The sequence below is a fragment of the Apus apus genome, chromosome 4 (genome assembly GCF_020740795.1).
Source record: "Apus apus isolate bApuApu2 chromosome 4, bApuApu2.pri.cur, whole genome shotgun sequence".
In the NCBI taxonomy this organism is placed as follows: Eukaryota; Metazoa; Chordata; class Aves; order Apodiformes; family Apodidae; genus Apus; species Apus apus.
This window is the reverse complement of record NC_067285.1, coordinates 34,455,839-34,475,576: the sequence shown is the minus strand read 5'-3', so window position 1 is coordinate 34,475,576 and position 19,738 is coordinate 34,455,839. Positions and strand designations below refer to the sequence as shown.

General features: G+C 53.1%; 1 protein-coding gene across 1 annotated transcript in view; it reads left to right on the top strand.

The window, feature by feature from the left end:
* Positions 1 to 595: 595 nt before the first annotated feature.
* Positions 596 to 19,738, top strand: part of ADAMTS14 (ADAM metallopeptidase with thrombospondin type 1 motif 14) — a 34,272-nt gene continuing 15,129 nt past the window's right edge. The window contains exons 1-6 of the mRNA XM_051618249.1: positions 596 to 668; positions 1,273 to 1,682; positions 8,973 to 9,129; positions 10,105 to 10,304; positions 16,921 to 17,004; positions 17,735 to 17,891. Coding sequence (XP_051474209.1) covers positions 596 to 668; positions 1,273 to 1,682; positions 8,973 to 9,129; positions 10,105 to 10,304; positions 16,921 to 17,004; positions 17,735 to 17,891 — 1,081 coding nt within the window. The remainder of the gene's footprint in view (positions 669 to 1,272; positions 1,683 to 8,972; positions 9,130 to 10,104; positions 10,305 to 16,920; positions 17,005 to 17,734; positions 17,892 to 19,738) is intronic.

The following is a 19,738-nucleotide window of genomic DNA, read 5'->3' as shown; positions in this document are numbered from 1 at the left end:
ATGAGGGAAAGGGGGAGAACAAGGGGCAGAACAGGGGGTTGTCTCCGGCTCCCGGTGCTTCCCGGTTTTGTTGGGGCCGGGCAGGCTGCTCGTCAAGGTGTGTGTGTGTGGGGGGGCTTTTCCCTGTCATCTTTCCCCTTTTTCATTGAAAAAACAGCAACCCGAGAACTTTTTTTTTTTTTTTTAATTTCTTTCCTTTTTTTCAATAAGAAACTTTTCCACTTTTTTTTTTTTAAAAAGCAAGAAACCCAATCCCCCCCCCCCCCTTTACCAACCCTCCCCTTCCCCCTCCCTCCTTTTCCCTCCCACCCCCCGCCCCCCCTCCCCCCCCCCACCCAACAGACCCTGCCCTCCCGCCCCGCCCCCCCCCATACAGCACCGCCCCCAAATTCCCCGTTTCCCACCCCAATTTCCACCCCCCCCCCCCCCCTTAAACTTCTCCCTCCTCCTCCTCATCCTCCCCCACCCCCGGAGGCGGTGGCAGCGGCCCCGGGAGCGGCCCCGGCCCCCGGGGAGCTCAGGGCTCGGGGTGGGGGGGAAGGCGGTGGCCGGGGGGGGCCCTGCCCGCCCCGCCAAGCCCCCCGCCAAGCCCCAAATGGATTATCTGCGGCTGGTTCTCTCTTGCCTCGTCCCCTTACACGGCTGCCTGGCCGCCGGCAGTGCCCCAGGTAACGGGCACCCCCTTTTTTTCTTCTCCTTTTTTACCCCCCCGGGGGGGTGGTGGTGTTGTTGTTGGGGGGGGGGGGAAACACCAAGCAGGGGGTTCCCCAAGGGGGTTTGGAGCCTGAAGGGGAGAGAGGGTTGGATCCTGGAGGGTGTGGGGAGAGAAGCGGGTGGGTTTCGGATGGGGGGGGGGGGGTGTGTGTGTGTGTGTTTGGGGTTTTTTTTTGGGGGTGGGGGGGGGAGATGGAGGTTGGGGGGTGTGTATGTGTGTGTTTGGGTTTTTTTTTGTTGTTTTTTTTTTGGGGGGGAGATGGAGGTTGGGTGAGAAATAGTTGGCGTGCTCGGTGGGAGAAGGGGGCACGTCGGGCCGGGTTTGTTCTGCTCCGTTGGGCTCGCCCGCTTGAAACGACAAAGCCCTGAGAGGGAGGGGGGGGGGTGGAAAGGAGGGAGAAAAATAAAATAAAGCAGTGGTTGGGATCATGGAGCTGCTTTCCCCCCCCCACCCCGGTCCAGGCTGGGCTCGCCAAAAAGGCTCCCGGAGTTGGGATGCTGTGTGGTGCCGTGGCCAAGCCCCCTTCCCCTCTCTGTGGCTCTGTTTTTTTTTGGCAGAGCTCCTCCTGGCTGGCAAACTGCGGGAATATGGGGTGATCGTCCCCTTCAGCGCCGATTGTCGGGGTCGGTTCCTCTCGCACGTAGTGTCCGGACAGGCTGCGGTGGGTCTGGGGGAGGCAGCTTGTCCCTCAACCCTTCGCCCGCCCCGTCGCCGCTTCCCCCGCAGCCCCTCGGCGGGGTCTTCTCAGAGCCGCTTGCTCCTCTTCTTCAACGTGACGGTTTTTGGGAAGGAGCTGCACCTCCGGCTCAGGCCCAACCGGCGGCTGGTGCCCCCGGGGGCCGTGGCCGAGTGGCAGGAGGATTTCGAGGTGTTTTTCCGGGAACCCCTCCGACGGCGCTGCCTCTTCACCGGAGACATCTCCGGCATGCCCGGTGCCACCGTGGCCATCAGCAACTGCGACGGACTGGTGAGCTCGGGGGGTGGCTGCTGGCCCCTGGTTGTCCGGGGGGGTTTGTGCTGAAGAGGGGGCTGGGGGTGTCCTGGAACTTGGGGATTTTTCCCAGGGGGGTTGGTGGGGTCGCCATGCCCGGGTGTGGTTGTAAGGGTGGCTTGGATGTGGTGGTGGACATGGTGGTGGTGGTGGACGTGGATGGGATGGTGGTGGAGGTGGTGGTGGATGTGGACGGGATGGTGGTGGACGTGGTGGTGGATGTCATGGACGTGGTGGATGATGTGGATGTGGTGGTAGACGTGGTGGTGGATGTGGACGTGGGACGTGGACGTGGTGGTGGTGGACGTGGACGGGATGGTGGTGGTGGTGGACATGGTGGTGGATGTCGTGGTGCTGGTGGACATGGTGCTGCTGGTGGTAGTGGATGTCGTGGTGCTGGTGGACATGGTGGTGGATGTGGACAGGATGGTGCTGGTGGTGGTGGTGGATGTCGTGGTGCTGGTGGATATGGTGCTGGTGGTGGTAGTGGATGTCGTGGTGCTGGTGGACATGGTGGTGGATGTGGACGGGATGGTGGTGGTGGTGGTGGACATGGTGGTGGATGTCGTGGTGCTGGTGGATATGGTGCTGGTGGTGGTAGTGGATGTGGTGGTGCTGGTGGACGTGGTGGTGGTGGTGGATATGGTTTAGGGGGGGACTTTGGTAGAGCAGGGCTGATGGTTGATCCCAAAGGGCTTTTCCAGCTGGCATGGTTCTGTGATTCTATCCATTGGGTGGCTGCTCCACACATCTCCCCTTTACCCACCCTGATGCTTCCGCGTCCTCACCCACCCATTGTTTCCCCTTGGGATTGCTTCGGGAAGTTTGAATCTCTTCGAAGGGCGCTCGAGTGTCTCCCAAAAACCCCGCTGGCGTGCAGTCTCACCTCTGCTCAGCATCTCTCAGGGGGAGGACCTCTTTTTTCCCCCCGGGAGCTGACGTGCTCAGAGCCTTTCGCCTGCGGCGCTTGAATTCATTTCGTGGCTCTGTTACCTCCTCGTCCCCAGCTCCTGGGCTGCCCGTGGCTCTCCAGCCTTTGATATGCCTCTTATTTATTTTTGGGTTTGGATACCTTTGGCCTCCTGCCCTTCAGATTTCCTTTCAGCCAATTTAATTCCTGGTTTAGGTGCCAGCCTTTGCTTTTTCTCCCCTCCCGCCACCACTTAAGTTACTCCTGGGTTGGAAGAGACATCTTATTTTGCCTTTTTTTTTAAATTTATCTGTATTTCTTTTTTTGGTTGGTTTATTCTGGGAGTTCCTTGAGCCGCTTTTGGTTGCTAGCACAAACAATTTGGCATTCCTTTCTTTTTATACAGCTCCTGGTGTTGCTGGATGAGCAGAAATGATAGAGCAGCCCAGCTAGAAATACCTATTTTGCCTACGTGTAGTGCTTCGTATTTTTTTTGTTGCCAGCAATTTTAGCACATGCTCCACACCTTCTTGAAGCACCTTTTTTTTTTTTTTTTTTTTTCTTTTTTTTGGATAGGGATGGAGTTGTGAGTTTGCAGAAGTTTCTGGGGTTGTGCTGGGGCTGGAAAGCTCTGAAGGTTATTTCCTATAACTAGTAGCGCTGCCCCTGGAATGAAAACTTAGGGTTTTTAAGCACGGGGGGTTGCAGTGTGGATAGAATTCCAGCAAGTGAAGGGATGCTGGAAGCAGTCAGCAGCTGAATCCGTGTCCAGTGAGGATGGTTTTAGGGATTTTCTCTTTCCTGGAGCTCCTTCCCCAAGGTTTTCTAGGCTTGATCCCCAAGTGCTCACGTGCGTCGTGGTTGCTGCTGCCTTGTCTTACAGATGGTTTATTTCTTCATGTTGAGGTCCAAGCAGCACTAGGGAAGAGAAAGGAAAAAAAAAAACCACCCAACAACTTTTATTATTATTTTTTTTTTCTCCTTTTCCTTCTCTTCCTGCAATGCATTTACTGCTCCCTGGCCAAGAAACAAATGCCCTGGCCTCGAGCAGCAATTTCCCATCATCTGGTGAAGCACATGTGGCTGGGGGAAGAGGTCAGGAGGACTGAGCCTTGAGCTGGGGCTCTGCTCCCGTGAAAAGGGTTTTGTGCTACATCCAAGGGAGCAGTTGGTTTATCTCTTCTGTGTTTGTTTTATTTGTTTTGTTTCCCTGGATGGTGTCACTGCTGTGTGGTGCTCTGGCTTCAGTGAGCTCGACAGCTTCTGTCCGCTCAGGAGGAGTGGTGAGAGCAAGAGCACCCCCAAAAAGCAGTGAAAAAGAGCTCAGTTTAGCCAACGGAGCAGGAAACAGTGGAGATGGGTGGGGGTGAGGTGGGAGGATGGTATTTCTGACTGTGCTGTACCTTCCAGCAGGAGAAGCAGCAAAGGGGGGTGTGTGTGGTTGGGACTGTTGTTAGCGTCGTGCTAGAGAAGGCCTGACGTCCCGTGGGGAGCTCCAGCTGGAGGTAGGATGTACCCTGGAATTGTGGTTGGACTTCTTCTGGAAGTTATCCAGGAGCTTCCAAAAGGGGCTGGTGGCTTTTGCATCCCAGGATAGGGTGCGTGGGAGGCTCAGGACCTCACCCTGGTTTCTGGCTGGAGGAAGCAATCCCGGGATGCTGCGGATGAAGGCTGTGTACACAAAGAGATGACACTGTGTATAAACAGAGGCTGAGATTATAAATAAGGGGGGGAAGAAAAAAACCCCTCCGTTTTTTTTTTTTTAAAAAGAGTAGACATTCAGTTTTAAATCCATATTTAGTCATGGAAGTGAGCTGATTTTTTTTTTTTGCACAAGATGCCAAACCTGTGGGACCTTCCATGACCACGGGTTATTTGCTGCAAGGATCCACACGTGAGAATCCCTTCTTTGAATTTTGGGAGGGTGTTTTGTATCAGGGTTGGGATGATCCTGTTGTCCAGAGCATCATTTCAAAGCTGATCCAAGCCACCAAATTCCTAACTGGTCAAGTAGCATTAGGCAGAAATCTCCCGTGGTGGACAGACAAAGCAGCAAAGACATCCTGTCTTTCTGTGCTGGCTTTAGCAGCGTGTGGTTGACCTTGCTGGTGGTGACCTGATGGGTGGAGAGTTATCATCTTGTAGGCACCGTGTTTGGTGTTAGCTTTCCATGGCTGACTTTCCCCTGTTGCTCTCTGGGGTGATTTGCAGCTGACACCAACTGTGCTGCAAAGTGTGGAGCCAGCGTTTTGCATCCCTGGCCTGCTTCAGATGGGTGATAAGCAGATAAGCAGAGCACAAAAGCCCTCAGGAGCTGTCATTAATGGGGAATGAAAGGAGAAACAGTCCCTGGAATGGTGCCCCAGGGCAAAAAGCGTGGCTTTGTCTTCCAGGATTTTCCCTGCAGCTCATATGGACTGGAGGGTTAATTTCAGGAAGGAAAGGAGACGCTGGTTGAAGTGGTTGGAGGTTGAGATGCCTCCAGATGTTGCTCTCAATAGGAATGGAGCAAATATGGCTGAAGGTGGTATTGTGCCCCCCCAGATTCACTGGTGGAAAGCTCTCTCTGGAGATTTAGATTGGACATTGGAAGAAATTCTTGGCTGTGAGGGTGGTGAGAGCCTGGCCCAGGTTGCCCAGGGAAGCTGTGGCTGCCCCATCCCTGGCAGTGTTGAAGGGCAGGTTGGATGGGGCTTGGAGCAACCTGGGCTGGTGGGAGGTGTCCCTGCCCATGGCAGGGGGTTGGATCTAGATGATCTTGAAGGTCCCTTCCAACCCAAACCATTCCATGATTCTGTGTCCTGCTTAGCATCTTGCAGCACTCAGCCACGTGCCTGGTAACGAGCCTGGAGCCCAAGCCTCAGTAATTATCCTGCTTAATTCCCTCTTCCCCCGTGATGCCAGTGACCTTGCAGATGGAGAGGTCACCAAACCAGTGACCATGCCCCAGTGCCACGCACACGGTGCTGCTGCTGGCAGTGACCTGGTGCCATCCAGGCTGGATGTGTCCTTCTCCTCACCCCCCCACCCTCCCTAGGGAATCTCTGGATGAAAGAGGAGCAGGGGCTGGTGATGGTGCCAACGTTCACTCAGCCCAACTTTCTGGGACTTTTTCTTTGTCCAAATGAAGTGTGAGTCGTGTAGGAAAAAGAAAGACCTCCTGGACACAGCTGGATGTCCCCCTCCTCGGTGCTCTTTGCTTCTCTGGCTGAGTGGAGCAGCTTGATGATTTTTGCCATGTTTCAGCTGCCTGGATGTATCAGAATTTCCTGGATTCCTGTGGGAGTTGGAGATCTTTTGCCCAGGAGTGATGGAGGAGGCACTTACCTGGGGTGCTGGGGGGGTGTCCCCTCTTAGCAAGGCTGTTACCAAGCCAATTCATCTGTCCCATAACCTGGGGAGATGCAGAAACAGGGACTTCTCCCTCTGGCAGGAAGTGAGTTTGGTGATTTTCTTAAAAGAAAGTCTGTTTCCTCCTCTTCCTGGTGGAATTGTCTTCAAAGGGCTGTTTTCTAGTTTGGGAAGTATCTTCTCCAAGAGGTGCAGTCAGCATCTCATGTTAGAGCTGTCAGTAGGGACAGTCCCAGACTTCATTTGATTGATTAAGCTGAATAAAATGTGGCCTTCCAGTATCTTAAGGGGGTCTACAAGAAAGCTGGTGAGGGACTTTTTAGGAGGTGGGGTAGTGGTAGGACTAGGAGGAATGGATCAAAACTAGAGGTGAGTAGGTTCAGATTAGGTGTTAGAAAGAAGTTTGTCACCATGAGAGTGGTGACACCCTGGCCCAGGTTGCCCAGGAAAGCTGTGGAAAGTGCCTGAAGGGGCTCCAGGAAAGCTGGGGAGGGACTTGGGACAAGGGCAGGGAGGGAGAGGAAAAGCGGGGATGGATCAAAACTGGAGGAGAGGAGATTTAGGTGAGACATTAGGAAGAAATTCTTGGCTGTGAGGGTGGTGAGACCCTGGCCCAGGCTGCCCAGGGAAGCTGTGGCTGCCCCATCCCTGGCAGTGTTGAAGGGCAGGTTGGATGGGGCTTGGAGCAGCCTGGGCTGGTGGGAGGTGTCCCTGCCCGTGCAGGGGTTTGGATATAGATGATCTTTAAGGTTCCTTCCCACCCAAACCAGTTTATGGTTCTAAAATTGTGGAGTGGGAAGCAGGTGGGGTCTTGCTCCCCTGAGGTCTTGAGGTCCTTGAGGTCCTGAGCACACGAGGCTTTGAGGTCCTTCCCCCCTCAGCCCTGGCTGGAGCCAGCGGCCCCGTCGCTTCCCTCCTTCAGGAGAAACGCCACGGGCAGGCAAGTCTGGGCCTCTTTATTTCTTGAGCCACCCCTAATTAATCACGAGCTGCAGAGCAGTGCAAACCCAAGCAGGTTGGTGGCTCAGGACCAGCCTCTTTCATACTTTAATCCAGCCTTTTCTCCTGACTCAGCAGGCTCCGGCTTTCGCCCTAAACCCATCAAGCGGCTTTGGGGTGTCTGGTCCTGTGGGAAAAGCCTCGTAGGAAGGGTGTCCCAGCAGACCTCCTGGGGCAGGGGTGGCTGGGCTGAAGGAGGATGCAAGCTGGAAGCTCGTTAGCTGGTGGGGAATCGTCAGGGTAATTAGCTCTTAGGGATCCGAGAGCGTTGGTGAGGTCTGTTGTCCAACGCCCAGGGCTCTGCTGCTCTGTTTTGTGTTCAGGAATGGATGCCCACCTTCTCTTAGCATCTAAGGGTGGTGAGATGCTGGCCCAGGATGCCCAGGAACCCTATGGCTGCCCCACCTAGTGGGAGGTGTCCCTGCCCACGCAGGGGGTTTGGAACTAGACGATCTTGCAGGTCCCTTCCAACCCAAACCAAGTCTGGGATTCTTTGTTTGTGATCAAGAGCAGAGGCTTGGTCCATCGTCGGGGACTTGCCCAGCCATCAGTAGACCTGACCTGTGGGTTGATTCCCTGGGTATGATCTCTGCCTGGTCACTGCCGCCTTGCCTGGTGCTCCAGATTCTTGGTTGGACCTGTCTGTGAGCTTCATTTCCTTTGGCTGGGGGGTGGTGGAGAGGTCCTTCCCTGGGGATCTGGACGTCTCCTGCAGGAAGGACCTGAGATACGTGTGTCAGCCAAGTTGATCCTAGCACAGCTGCCCCTCCTTGGATTCCTCAGGAAGGAGATGAAGCAAAACCAGCCAAAAACCTGCTTTCCAGAGAAGTTCAGCAGCTAATAAAACGCAAGTGGAGCAGGAAATTTGATGAAGTCTAACAGAGCCAGGTTGGCTGGTGCCACGATGAACGTGAACGTGAAGGGATCCAATGGCCCAGGCAGGTTTGGAAGAGCCCCAGCTTGGCCTGGCTGTGTACAGAGCCCAGCTCACGTCTCTGTACCACTCTGTGCAATATATATATAGATAGATAGATAGATTTATATATAGATTTGATTTGATTTCGTTTGAGAAGAGCAGTTCCAATCCCCCAGCCTTGATGAGGACTCCAGTGGGTACCTGCTGCTGAAGGCTTTGCCATAAGAGCAGATCCATATGTTCTGCCTGTGCTTTCCAGGCAATGACAGGAGAAAGGAGCTATGGAAAATCCTGGGATTGATGGGGGGCATTGACCATATGATGGGAGCCAAATCCTGACTACCCTTTTCCTTGCCCAAGGTCCTAGTTGGCCAGTGTTGCAGGGTACCAGTGCTCAGGCTGATGTCAAGGGGGATTTGGTGGGAGCAATGAGGAGCAGGTCAGCAGCCAGGACAACACATCCAGGGCTGTTTGCCATCTTCTCCTCCTTTGGGAGGTGGAGTTGTAAGGCTTTCCAGCTTCTCCTCCAAAGGGATTCCCCTGCCTTAATTCCCAAGAACTTCACGGGGTGAAGACCACAGGGGTTTTTTTTTCCATCCTTCTCACCGTGACATCACCTTAGTGTTGGTGAACCTGCTGGTTTTCTTCCCAGCACTGGGGGGGTGAGGATTGGGCTGGGGAGGCAGGATGGGGAGCCCCTGTATCCCCTGATACTCCAGGTTGGGCAGACAAACTCATCACTGATGAGAAGGAGCAGAGTTTCCTGCCCATATAAAGAGGTGACTTGAATCGTGGCCAGGTTGGGTTTTGTTGGTGTTGTTTTTTTTTTGGATTGGTTGTTTTTTTTCCCCTCTTCTTTTTTATGTTTTCTCCACCTACAGGAGAAACTGAGGGTCATCATGGAAATGGAACCATCTCAGTATCATGCATGGAGTAGCAACAAGACCCCTGCTTGATTTGGGATGCTCTTTCCCCTTGCACGTTTCTCCCATCAGCCGTTAATGACTCGGGATCAACCCGTGTGTGGACATAAAAACACCCCCATTTTTTTTTTTTTCACCCCCCACCTTTATGTCTTTGTGGAGTCCAGGCTGGCCTGATTCGGACAGACAGCAACGAGTTCTTCATCGAGCCCCTGGAGAGGGGGCAGCAGGAGACAGAGGAGCACGGGAGGGCCCACGTGGTGTATCGGCGCTCGGCCATCCGGCAGGATGCTGCCCAACCCCACCAAGACCTTCACCCCCAAGGTAGGGGCTCCTCAAATCCAGCCTTTCCCAGCAAATAAGAACTGTGTCCCCTGGGGGGGGGGGGGGCGGGAGGATTTCTCCCTTCCACCTGCCCTCCTGGCTGGTACCACCTCACCCTCTCTGCCTGGTGGGCGAGGAGGAAGTGGAAGAAACCACTGGGCTTTTGGTGGGAACTCTGAAATCCTTCCAGATTTGGTTAAAATGAGAGGAGTTATGTATCTCAGAGTTGTCAGGGTCTAGAGGGGACCTCTAGAGATCACCCAGTCCAACCACCCTGCAAAAGCAGGATTGCCTAGAGCACATCACACAGCGTTGCATCCAGGTGGGTTTTGAACGTCTCCAGAGAAGGAGACTCCACGAACTTTCTGGGTTACTCTTCCTCTTCTTCAGAGGAGGAATCTGCTTTTGCCAAGAATGGTTGGAGCAGATGATCCTTCAGGTCCCTTCCAACTGGCTGCTCTGTGATTCTCTCAGTCTCTGAGACGGGTGTGATCAGCCCATGGATGATCACGTCGGCCTTGGGGATGGGAAGCGGAGTTGGGGTTCAGGAGCAGAAGGGTCAGGAGGAGCCAGACTTGGTCCAGCTTGGCTGCTGGCTGTGGCTTGGAGGTGTGGCTGCTGCAGCCTTGTTTTAGTCACCTCTCTGTTGTGACATGTGGCACTGATTTGACACTTTAACAGCTGATGGAAGCCCTTCCTTGTCCCAGCGTTCGTAAGGGTGGAGGGTGGGGGATGCTCTGAAGGGTGGGGGATGCTCAGAGTGCAGCTCTCTGCTCTCCAGGAGCAGCCCCCCACTTCTCCCATGTCGTCCCCAGCTTCCCACCACCTCCCCACCTGTCCCACCACCACCCTACAGACAGTGCAGGTCCGTTGTCACCTAGATGTGTCTTTTTTCCCTGCTCACTTTCCTGTCGTCTTCGGAGTGGCACCACAGGGGTCAGGTCACCTCAGATGGCTGTTTCTTTTCCTGCCCAGTGCCCGGTGTGCAGGTGGGTGACCTCCCCAACTCCCTGGAGATGGTGACGGGGCGACTCGGGGGGGACGCCGAGCGCAAGAGGCGTCACACCAGGAAGGATGACTACAACATTGAGGTCTTGCTGGCAGTGGATGACTCGGTGGTACGATTCCATGGGAAGGAGCACGTCCAGAACTACGTCCTCACTCTCATGAACATAGTAAGGCTTGGCTCAGGGGGGGGGGCCGTGGCTCCCACCCCTCCCTGGTTTGACTGCTCTCCTGGCGCTGCAAATCCCTCATCCTGGGGAAAAACAGTGGGTTCGAGGAGGGAGAAGTGTTGCAGGAAGGGCTGTTTCTCCCCTGGGACAGCTGGCTCTGGGATTTCATAGCTGTGGTCATCAGAGTGATGGAGAGCAGAGCCCTTTTATGTTCATCTCTGTGACATTCCCTGCCCAGTGTTGGTCACTGTCACTTTCTGTCACCCGAGTCCAAGCGCCTCTTCTGCTTCTGGCCAAGGCCACCTCCTCCTCATGGCTGCAATCTCAGTGAGCTCTAGGATGGTTGCTGTTGATTTTGTTTGAAACGAGGATATGAGCTGTTTTATTTTGTAGTAGATGGTTATTATTCATTTTGAGGAACATCTGTTGATAGAGGGAGGAAGACTTGGGGTAGCTTTTCAGAAGTTCCTTCACGTTCCTTGGAAAACCCTTGGCACGGGGCAACCTGCTCTGATTCCCTACTCTGCTTCTCTTTCCTTTGGAAGAGAAAAACCTCCATATTCCCCAAGCCTGGAGAGACGTGGAAGGATTAATATTTATTCAGCTATCCATCTTGCAGGAGGTTTGCTCTGCCAGCACCTGGATGTCTGCAAACAGGGTCCACCTTCAAAGATCTCTCTTCGTGCCCTCTCCCAATTTGTGTTTGCTTTTCCAGCCTTTATCCTCTCCTCTATTTATTTGGTTTTATTCAAGTTCTTTTTTTTTTTTTGCATAGTGATGGGAAGTGTTTGAAAAGCACCTCCAGCTCAGGAATAACCCTGATTTAAAGATGCTCTTGTTTTTTGGTGGCTTGTTTGGGTGTTATTTCTGGCCTGGCAGGTGGGCTCAGAGCTGGTAACGGGGGAAATTATCACCCGAAGGAGTGAGGATTTGTGGGATCAGAGGCCAGTGTGGCCAGCCCCGAGTAAGCCAAGAAGTTGGTTTTAAACAGCAAATGGCTTCATATTTTTATTTTATTTGATTTAATTCCACTTTGCATCATCCTGATGCCCATGGTAGGAACCCCAGGGTTCCCCATTCCAACCCGAAGCTCTTCCCACCTTACGGGACTGGCAGATGATGTAATCTTTTAAACATTTCTTTTCCTTTCTCATTCTTGGGGGGAGGGCCTGGTCAGCTCTAATCAAAAAGGTGGTTTTCAGGAGCATTTCATGATTTCTGCCCCCACGGGCAGGACTTTTGAGGGGATGCTGGGCTGGGAGAAGGCAGCACCCTTGTCTATTCAAATCCAGGCGGAGACTTTAATGAATTAAATCCAAAGAGTGGTGGTGGTGGGGGGGAAAAAGCAGCATCAATAAACCTTAGGGATAATGCACACAGCAAATACTTCTCCCAAGTATTATTTCCTTCTAAGCATTCTTCCCCCACCCCCTTTTCCCCTTCTTTCTGTCTGGTTTTTGGTGCCTTCGCTTTCCACCTCCGTCCGCCTCCTCTTCCCTCGGCGCCGCCTCGTTTCCTTCCTGGCTCAGGTTGCCTTCAAATACCTGATTCAGCAGGAAAAAAAGAAGAATTAAGAAATTAAAAAAGCTTTCAGGCCTGGATGGCAGAGGGGAGAGAGAGGAAGGTGCTGGGACCACCCAGTTGAGCACTAATCTCATTAGTTGGAGGTGAGGGGAAGGAGGAGAGGCTTGGCCAGCCCTCTGAGGAGGAGAGGACTTAATGAGCTGGGCTGGAGTATGCCCTGGGGGAGATGGGAGCCAATTTTCCTCTCAAGATATATCCCAAGGGCAGCCAGCTTGGAAGTTCTTTAGAAACTTTCCTTTCCCCTTCCCTGGGGTCCCTGTTGGGTGCTGAGGGGGTGGTGGGACACTCTCTTATTCCCGGGGTTCAGCTGAACTTCATGCAGCTGCAGGTCAGGTGCTGGGGCTCTCCCCAGACAACCCCTTTTTTTAAGGAGCTCAGGGTCAGCTGAAGCTCAGTGAGAAATGATTTGTCATGGGGAACTTTTTTTTAAAAAAAAACCCAACCAAAACCAACCACAAAGAAAAAACCCCAACCCCTGTTTTTGTCACCAGAAATGTGGCTGCCAAGCTTTTCATCGGGCGGCAGGCGCCGCGTCCGTCCTGGGGAGCTGCTGGGAAGATGACTGCTTCTTTTGTGCACCAGAGAGCTTCCCTGCAGGCTGCCAGCCCCTTGTGGGCTCCTGGCCCACGTTCCCAGCCTGTCGTTCCCTCCTTGGCTCTGGGGATGCACCAGGATTCAGGGGCAGGTTGAGGCGAGTGGCACTAGGTGGATCGCAGGCTCGGGGAACGTGTCCTGACATCAGTATCTTCCTGCTTTCTGCTTGTTCCCTTGTGGTCTGCTGAGGGTAGGCTTGGTGGGGGCTTGACCTCCTTAGATTTGAGTTGCTTGCCAGCCTCAGCACCAAGAATCAGCAGTTTGGCTCACCAAACCCCTTTGCCATTGCTTGCGGGAGAAGATGCGTCTGAGCATAGAACCACAGAATCACAGACTAGTTTGGGTTGGAGAGCACCTTAAAGCTCATCCAGTCCCAAACCCCTGCCTGGGCAGGGACACCTCCCAGCAGCCCAGGTTGCTCCAAGCCCCATCCAACCTGCCCTTCAACACTGCCAGGGATGGGGCAGCCACAGCTTCCCACCGCTCGTCCCTGATGTTCTCAAGCCTGGGGCTGGCCCTGCTCAGAGGAGACCCAAGCCCTGGTGTCATCAACGGGTTTGCTGGGGTTGTTGTAGGATTTATTGCCCGTGGTTTGAGTCAGGATGCAAAGGTACACTGTGTTCTCTCACTGTTTCAGGTTACTAGGGAAGCCCTGTGAGTCGGAGCTCAGCCCAGGCTGGGACTTGCCTGACTCCTCTCCAGCACATCTGCTGAATTATTGTTCCCCTGGGACAAAGAAACCCCATGAGGGAGAGGTTTAGGGCAAGAAAAAAAATCAAGCCTCTGGCTTTATTTTGAACCTGGGATTATGGTTGAATCACCATCCCTGGAGGTGTTGGAAAGTCATGTAGATGTGGTGCTGAGGGACACGGTTTAAGTGCTGGACTTGGTAGAGGTAGGTTGTGGTTTGTAGAGGTAGGTGATGGTTTGTAGAGTTAGGTTGTGGTTGGACTTGATGATTTTAAAGGTCTTTTCCAACCAGAATGATCCTGTGTTTATCCAAAAAGCCAAACTGGAGCGTGGATTGCTTGAGAGACTGATTTGGTGGCATTTCAGGAGGGTGGTCAGGGTGAAATAATGGGCAAATTACAGTCCTTCTGGTGGTTGGGTTTGTTTTGGGGTGGTTCATGAGCCATCTCCTTGTGGCTGATAATAACAAAAATGACCTCTGGTGTCTCCCTTACAGATTTGGGCACCTCCATGCACACACTTGCACTTCTCTGCACGCACATGGATTAGTGGTGGCCTTGGCAGCGTGCTGGATGAATGGTTGAACTTGCTGATCTCCAAGGTCTCTTCCAACCCAAATGATTCTATGGCTCTAAGCACTTTTTCCCACCCCCACCAGGGGAGATTCATGTGCTTGTTGCTCAGAGGTGTTTGGTTTTGGGACAACACAGCCTGTTGTAGGGAGGGCTGGGATAAAACTGAGAGCTTTGCCCTGCAGAGCAAACCTCTCCTTTCCTCCATTCCCCTCTAGGGAAGATGTAGATGATGTGGGTCAGCCCTCGTGCAGGTGTTCCCAGCAGTGTGTGTGTGTCCCTGCAGGAGATCCAAGAGGGTGTAGCCCCATGAAGTGGTCAGGGGGGACTTTCTGCCTCCCTCTCCACCCCCTCAGCCCCAGAGAAGGGCCTTGGGGTGAATCCGCCCGCAGGAAAACGAGGGGAATCAAAAGAGAAGGAGCTTCAGTGATGACTTGGTCTGTTGGGAGCCAGCGATCTGGGGTTTTGAAATGTCAGCTATTCTGCTGGTTTGGCAAATTCTTCTCGTGTCTCTCTCTTTTGTTTTCCTTTCCCTGAAGAACAGCGAGGTCTAGACGTGGCCGGTGCGGTTTGACTGTCGGGATCTGGCGTCTGGGGCGGCGGATTCGGGGCTGGCCAGACTGGCAGGGATTTGGGTAGGCAGCCTGGTGAGGGGCTTTTTTTTTTTGTTTGGGGGGGTTGGGGGGGGTCACCCGTGCCGTTGGCAAATCCATCAGGCTTTTTTTTGGAGAGGGGCATGCTCCTCTCGGGCTCTCTCAGCATCATCCCCGTGGGGGGCTTTGGAGTTGTTCTTGCCCTGAAGAGCTGGGCTGGTTTTAGGAGGGGAGGGGGGGGGATAAAAAGATCCTCTTTTAAATGAAACAGGAGAGCGTGGCGCTTGCCAGGTGGTGGTGTGAAACAGGCTGGGCATCTGCAAGGAGGGATGAGATGGTCTTTATCCCAGCTGTCTCTGGGGATGGGGGGTGCCCTGGGGTTTTCTGGAGGGGTGTTCTTTGAAGACTTCGACTCGCTTAACGGCATCCGCAGAGGGAGTTGTGCCAAGCTGCAAACTGCTCTCTGGGCCTGTTTCCATCCCCTCTGCCAGCTTGAACCAGCTCCAGGGTGGCTGACAGGCAAGCAAATCCTTTTATTTCCCCCCCCGCCCCTCTCAATCAATCATTTCTATCTGGCTGTTAAGGGGAGGCTGTAGCCGTGGGCAGTCTGGTTCCACGTCTGCTTTCTGAGTGAACCACAAAGGTCATTGCTGAGCAGGCATCTCTTAGGTACAGACCCTGCTAGATGGAACCTGGGTTTGGGGCTACCCCCTTGCCTTGGGGGAGTTCCTGTGAGCTGGGGGAGAGGGGGATGTAGCACTCCTCGAGAAGGCAGAGTTAGGGGATGAAATCCCATCTTGGAGTAACGCACCTTGTCGTGTCTTAGTCCCTTGATGACCTGTTTTGAAGGTGCTGGTGAATCTGCTGATGTCCATAGTCACTTCCCTAGGAAGGCTGAGGAAGAGTGTGCAGTGCTGGGAGGGTGCTGAGGGGTTGAGTTGTCCATGGAACATATTCATAGAATCATCAGATGGTTTGGGTTGGAGGAGACCTTTAAAGAACATCCAGTTCCAACCCCCCTGCCACGAGCAGGGACACCTCCCAGCAGCCCAGGTTGCTCCAAGCCCCATCCAACCTGCCCTTCAACACTGCCAGGGATGGGGCAGCCACAGCTTCTCTGGGCAACCTGGGCCAGGGTCTCATCACCCTCACAGGGAACAATTTCCTCCTCATGTCCAACCTAAATCTCCCCTCCTCCAGTTTTGATCCATCAGCCCTTGTCCCATCCCTTCCTGCCCTTGTCCCAAGCCCCTCCCCAGCTTTCCTGGAGCCCCTTCAGGCCCTGGAAGGTGCTCTAAGGTCTCCCTGGAGCCTTCTCTTCTCCAGGCTGAACACCCCAACTCTCCCAGCCTGTCTCCAGAGCAGAGCTGCTCCAGCCCCTGGATCATCTCTGTGGCCTCCTCTGAACTCACTCCAACAGCTCCATGTCCTTCTGGTGTTGGGGACCCCAACCCCATGGTTTTCCCCTTGTTCCCTTGAACTGTCCCCCAGGCCTCAAGTTCAAATGTTAGCCTTAAAAAGAAGGGGAGGAGAAAAGCTCCAGAAACCTGGCTTTATAATATTCATCTAGTCTGGCAAGGTATGATAGAACAAAGGCAAAACATTTCTCCCTTGGACAGAGTTTAAAAAAGCATGTTTTAATTCAAACATTCATTCTAGTCAATATGAAATATGGTTTTAATTTGACTTCTTGAACTTCTGGGCTGAACCCCCCATTTGTGGCACTGCTCATTTGGGAGGGCCTTTGGGAAAGAGGAAGGTCCTGTGCTCTAAAAACCAGGGCTGTTTGGTGTGTCTGAGCTGTATTTTCACACATGCTGTGCAGGGGGGTGAAGGCTGGTGCAGGATCTCCTGTTTTTGCCTGGGTTTGTGGCTCTCTGTGCCTCTCTTGGTGGCTCAGCTTGGTGGGGCCTTCCTCATCTGGATGTCTTCTTCTCCTGGGAGCAGAATTTGTTTATTCTTCCTAGAAACACAGAAGGAAAAGATTATAGCTCGTGATTTCCAAAGGCATTTTTAGTAGCCAACGTTGCTGGATACTTATTGACTCACAAGCCCTCCCTCTTCTTCTCATGGTCTTGTCTTCTCCTGGGGTTTCTGAAGCAGTAGGTCAGCTTTGACTCACTGGTTTATCTGAGTAATCCCTTGCTTTGATATGTTCTCTTGCCTCTCCCCAAAAAGCCCTTTGTTCTTCCACCAATCACAAAGATGCTGGACTCCCAAGTGTTTCCTTCCATCTGAGGAATTCCTGCTCCAAAGGGAGCAATGGCTCGTTGAGAGATGTTTGGTGGGAAGCACAGCCCTCCTCCCACAACCTTGATGGGCTGGGTGATGTCATGGACCATCCAAACCACCCATCCTGGGAAAATGTGGCTCATTCCAGCTTGGCTTTTTGACTTTGTGGCTTTTACACAGTGGGAAAGTATAAAAAAAAACCCAAACACCCAACCAACCCCAAAAGCTGGAGGTTGGAGGAGGAAGGTGAGATCTTTGCATCCTGTGCGGTCTTGGAAAGTGGGTTAAGGTGCTGAGCGTGGAGAATGGGATGGTCTCAGCTTCTCTGTTTTATTTCCCTCCTCTCTTCAGGTGGATGAAATTTACCACGACGAGTCCCTGGGGGTTCACATCAACATTGTGCTGGTCAGGATGATCATGGTGGGATATCGCCAGGTAAGTACAGCACTGGGACCTGGCCAGGAGAGGGTGCTGCTCAAACTGGCCTCTGCTTTTTGGCTGCTTTCATAGAACCCTTGAATGGTTTGGGACCTTAAAAGATCATCTGGTGCCAAGCCAGAGGGGTTACCAGGGCTCTTCCCATGGCTGCAGCTCAGCAGGTACCTGAGACCACGTTTCTATTCTAGACCATCATCTGTCTTCTAGAGCATGAATTTTTTACTAGAGTATGAATGAAGTTCTAGAGCATCATTTTGCAAGATGCTAATCTTGAACCATAAAAAAAAAACCCACCCCAAACTGCTGTAAATCAGTCCTGGACACTTCCACCAGTTTTCCACTGGGGTTTTGGTCTCTGTGGGTCAAGTTTGACAGGGGGAGCATTGCTGAGCATCCGCATCTTGTGGTGGCTCAAAGAGGAATCTCGATCCCCTTTGCCTCCCAGCTCCTCTCCTCTTTCATCTACTGCTGCTTCCAGCACTTGTCTGACCAAAAAGTGTCTCATACCCTCCTGTCCCAAACCACACCCGTTGGTGGGACTGATTCCCTTGCTGGTTTTAAGTGCAAAAAACCCTGCGAGTTGCTTCGCAGACACCGAGCGGGAAGTCGACGCTTCTGACGCCGCCCCTTTAGGTGTCCTCCTGACCCCCCCCCCAACTCCTTCCTCAGCCCTTCCAGCTCCCCCATCCTTTCCTTTATCCTTTCTTTTTGGGAATTCCTTACCCAGTCAGTCAGCCTGATAGAGAGAGGGAACCCATCTCGGAGCTTGGAGCAGGTCTGCCGCTGGGCGCACTCGCAGCAGCGCTCCGACCCGGCGCACGCCGAGTACCACGACCACGCTGTCTTCCTCACCAGGCAAGATTTTGGTCCTGCAGGTATGCAAGGTACTGTATTTATCTCCACCAGGTATGTGCAGCCAGCAAGGGGAGAGGATTGCTTGCAAGCCCAGTCTGCTCCTTGGCCAGCAAGGTCCAGGAAAAGGTCATAAAAATTAGGATTATTTTATGTATATGGAGAAGAAAGAATGAATCCGGGATATCAACCTAAAATATATATAGATTTGTTTTAAAAATCACCTTTATTCATTCTGCCCTGACCTTGGTTTCATGCACCAACCCTCCCCTTGTCCCAAAGTGGCCTAAACGGTTTAAAAATCATGTAAAAAAAGATGGAATCCCACAAGGAGGTTCGTGAGGCTGATGCTTTTTGTCCTCTGGAGGATCTTTAGAACCTTTAAAAGCTGGTTTTATATGGGTTAGTTTCTTGGCCCTCTTGGAACTTGGACGTGGAAGTGTTGGGTAAAGCCTGGGCCAAAGAGGAGGCTGGAAGGAACGAGGGCAATAGGCTTCTCACCTTCTTGGTGCTGGTGTGGTCTGAGAAGTTAGAGACCTAGGCAAGAAAACAGGAAGAAATTGCAGGAGAAGCTTCTGGTATTTCATGGCACCTTCAGCAATGTGGATGCTTTGGGGTCATCATGAGAGGTGGCTTCTTCTCCCAGTTCTCCTGAGCCCTCTGCCTCCAAATTGCCACCTCCTCCTTCCCACACTGCTGGCAAGGTCTGAATTGCCCATCAGGAAGCTCCCTTTGATGGTGTGAACGTGCTGATCATCAGGCTGATTCGTAGCACTAGTCCTGGTGCACATGGGTGGAAGGAGAGATGGAGAAGAAATCCTGTCCTCATCTCCTTTACCTCCCTGGAAGGGTTCTCCTTGCAGCAGTGGGTGAACCACAGGAGACATCCAGCTGGAAGTGTCCTCTTCAGCGTGCTCTTGGCCATCAAAGAGCAGAGCTTGGGTCGTGACAACAGCCTCCCTGCTGAGCCATTGACCTGCCTTGGGCACCTCCTCTTGGGTCAGGTGGCAATGTGGGTGAAATACCAGGTTTTGGTTTCCTTTTTCTAGACCCTTCCTGGCAAAGTGACTGTGTCCAGCAGCGTTGGTGAGAGGACCTTTGGTGGCACGTTGGCAGGAGAGGGAGACTGGCTGGACTCCCCTTTGGTAGAAAGGAGCTGTGAGACTGATAGAGTAGCACTGCTCTAGGGATGCTCCTTCCAGTTCCTTCCACTTTTCCATGTGGATCTGGCTCCCTGCTTCCCACACGTGGCCAGGATGGACCTTTGCTTTCTGCAGAAGTCCCCATGGCTGCTGTGTCCTTGCCTGCCCTCTTGTTTGGCTGCTGGAATAGTGACACTGGGCTTACTCCTGCCTCTTTTCCTCACACAAGCATCCTTCAGCTCCTCATCATCCCTGGTCAGCTCAGAGCTTGAGCAAAATGAAGGACCAGACCAAGACCACAGCACCTCCAGTATTTCCTCATGGCCTATGTTCACTGATGGTATCTAAGCAGCTTGCTGTGGTGATGGCAAATTCCTGCTGGCCACTCTCAGCCTGGAGAAGAGAAGGCTCCAGGGAGACCTTAGAGCACCTTCCAGTGCCTGAAGGGGCTCCAGGAAAGCTGGGGAGGGGCTTGTTACCAGGGTGATAGGACAAGGGGTGATGGTTTTAAACTGAGAGGGGAGATTGAGGTGAGATATTAGGAAGAAATTCTTCAGTCTCAGGGTGGTGAGGAACTGGGATGGGTTGCCCAGGGAGGCTGTTGATGCCCCATCCCTGGAGGTTTTTCAGGGCAGGTTGGAGGAGGTTTTGTGCAGCCTGGTCTAGTGGTTCCCTGCTCATGGCAGGGGGGTTGGAGCTGGATGGTCTTTGAGGTCCCTTCCAACCTTAGTGATTCC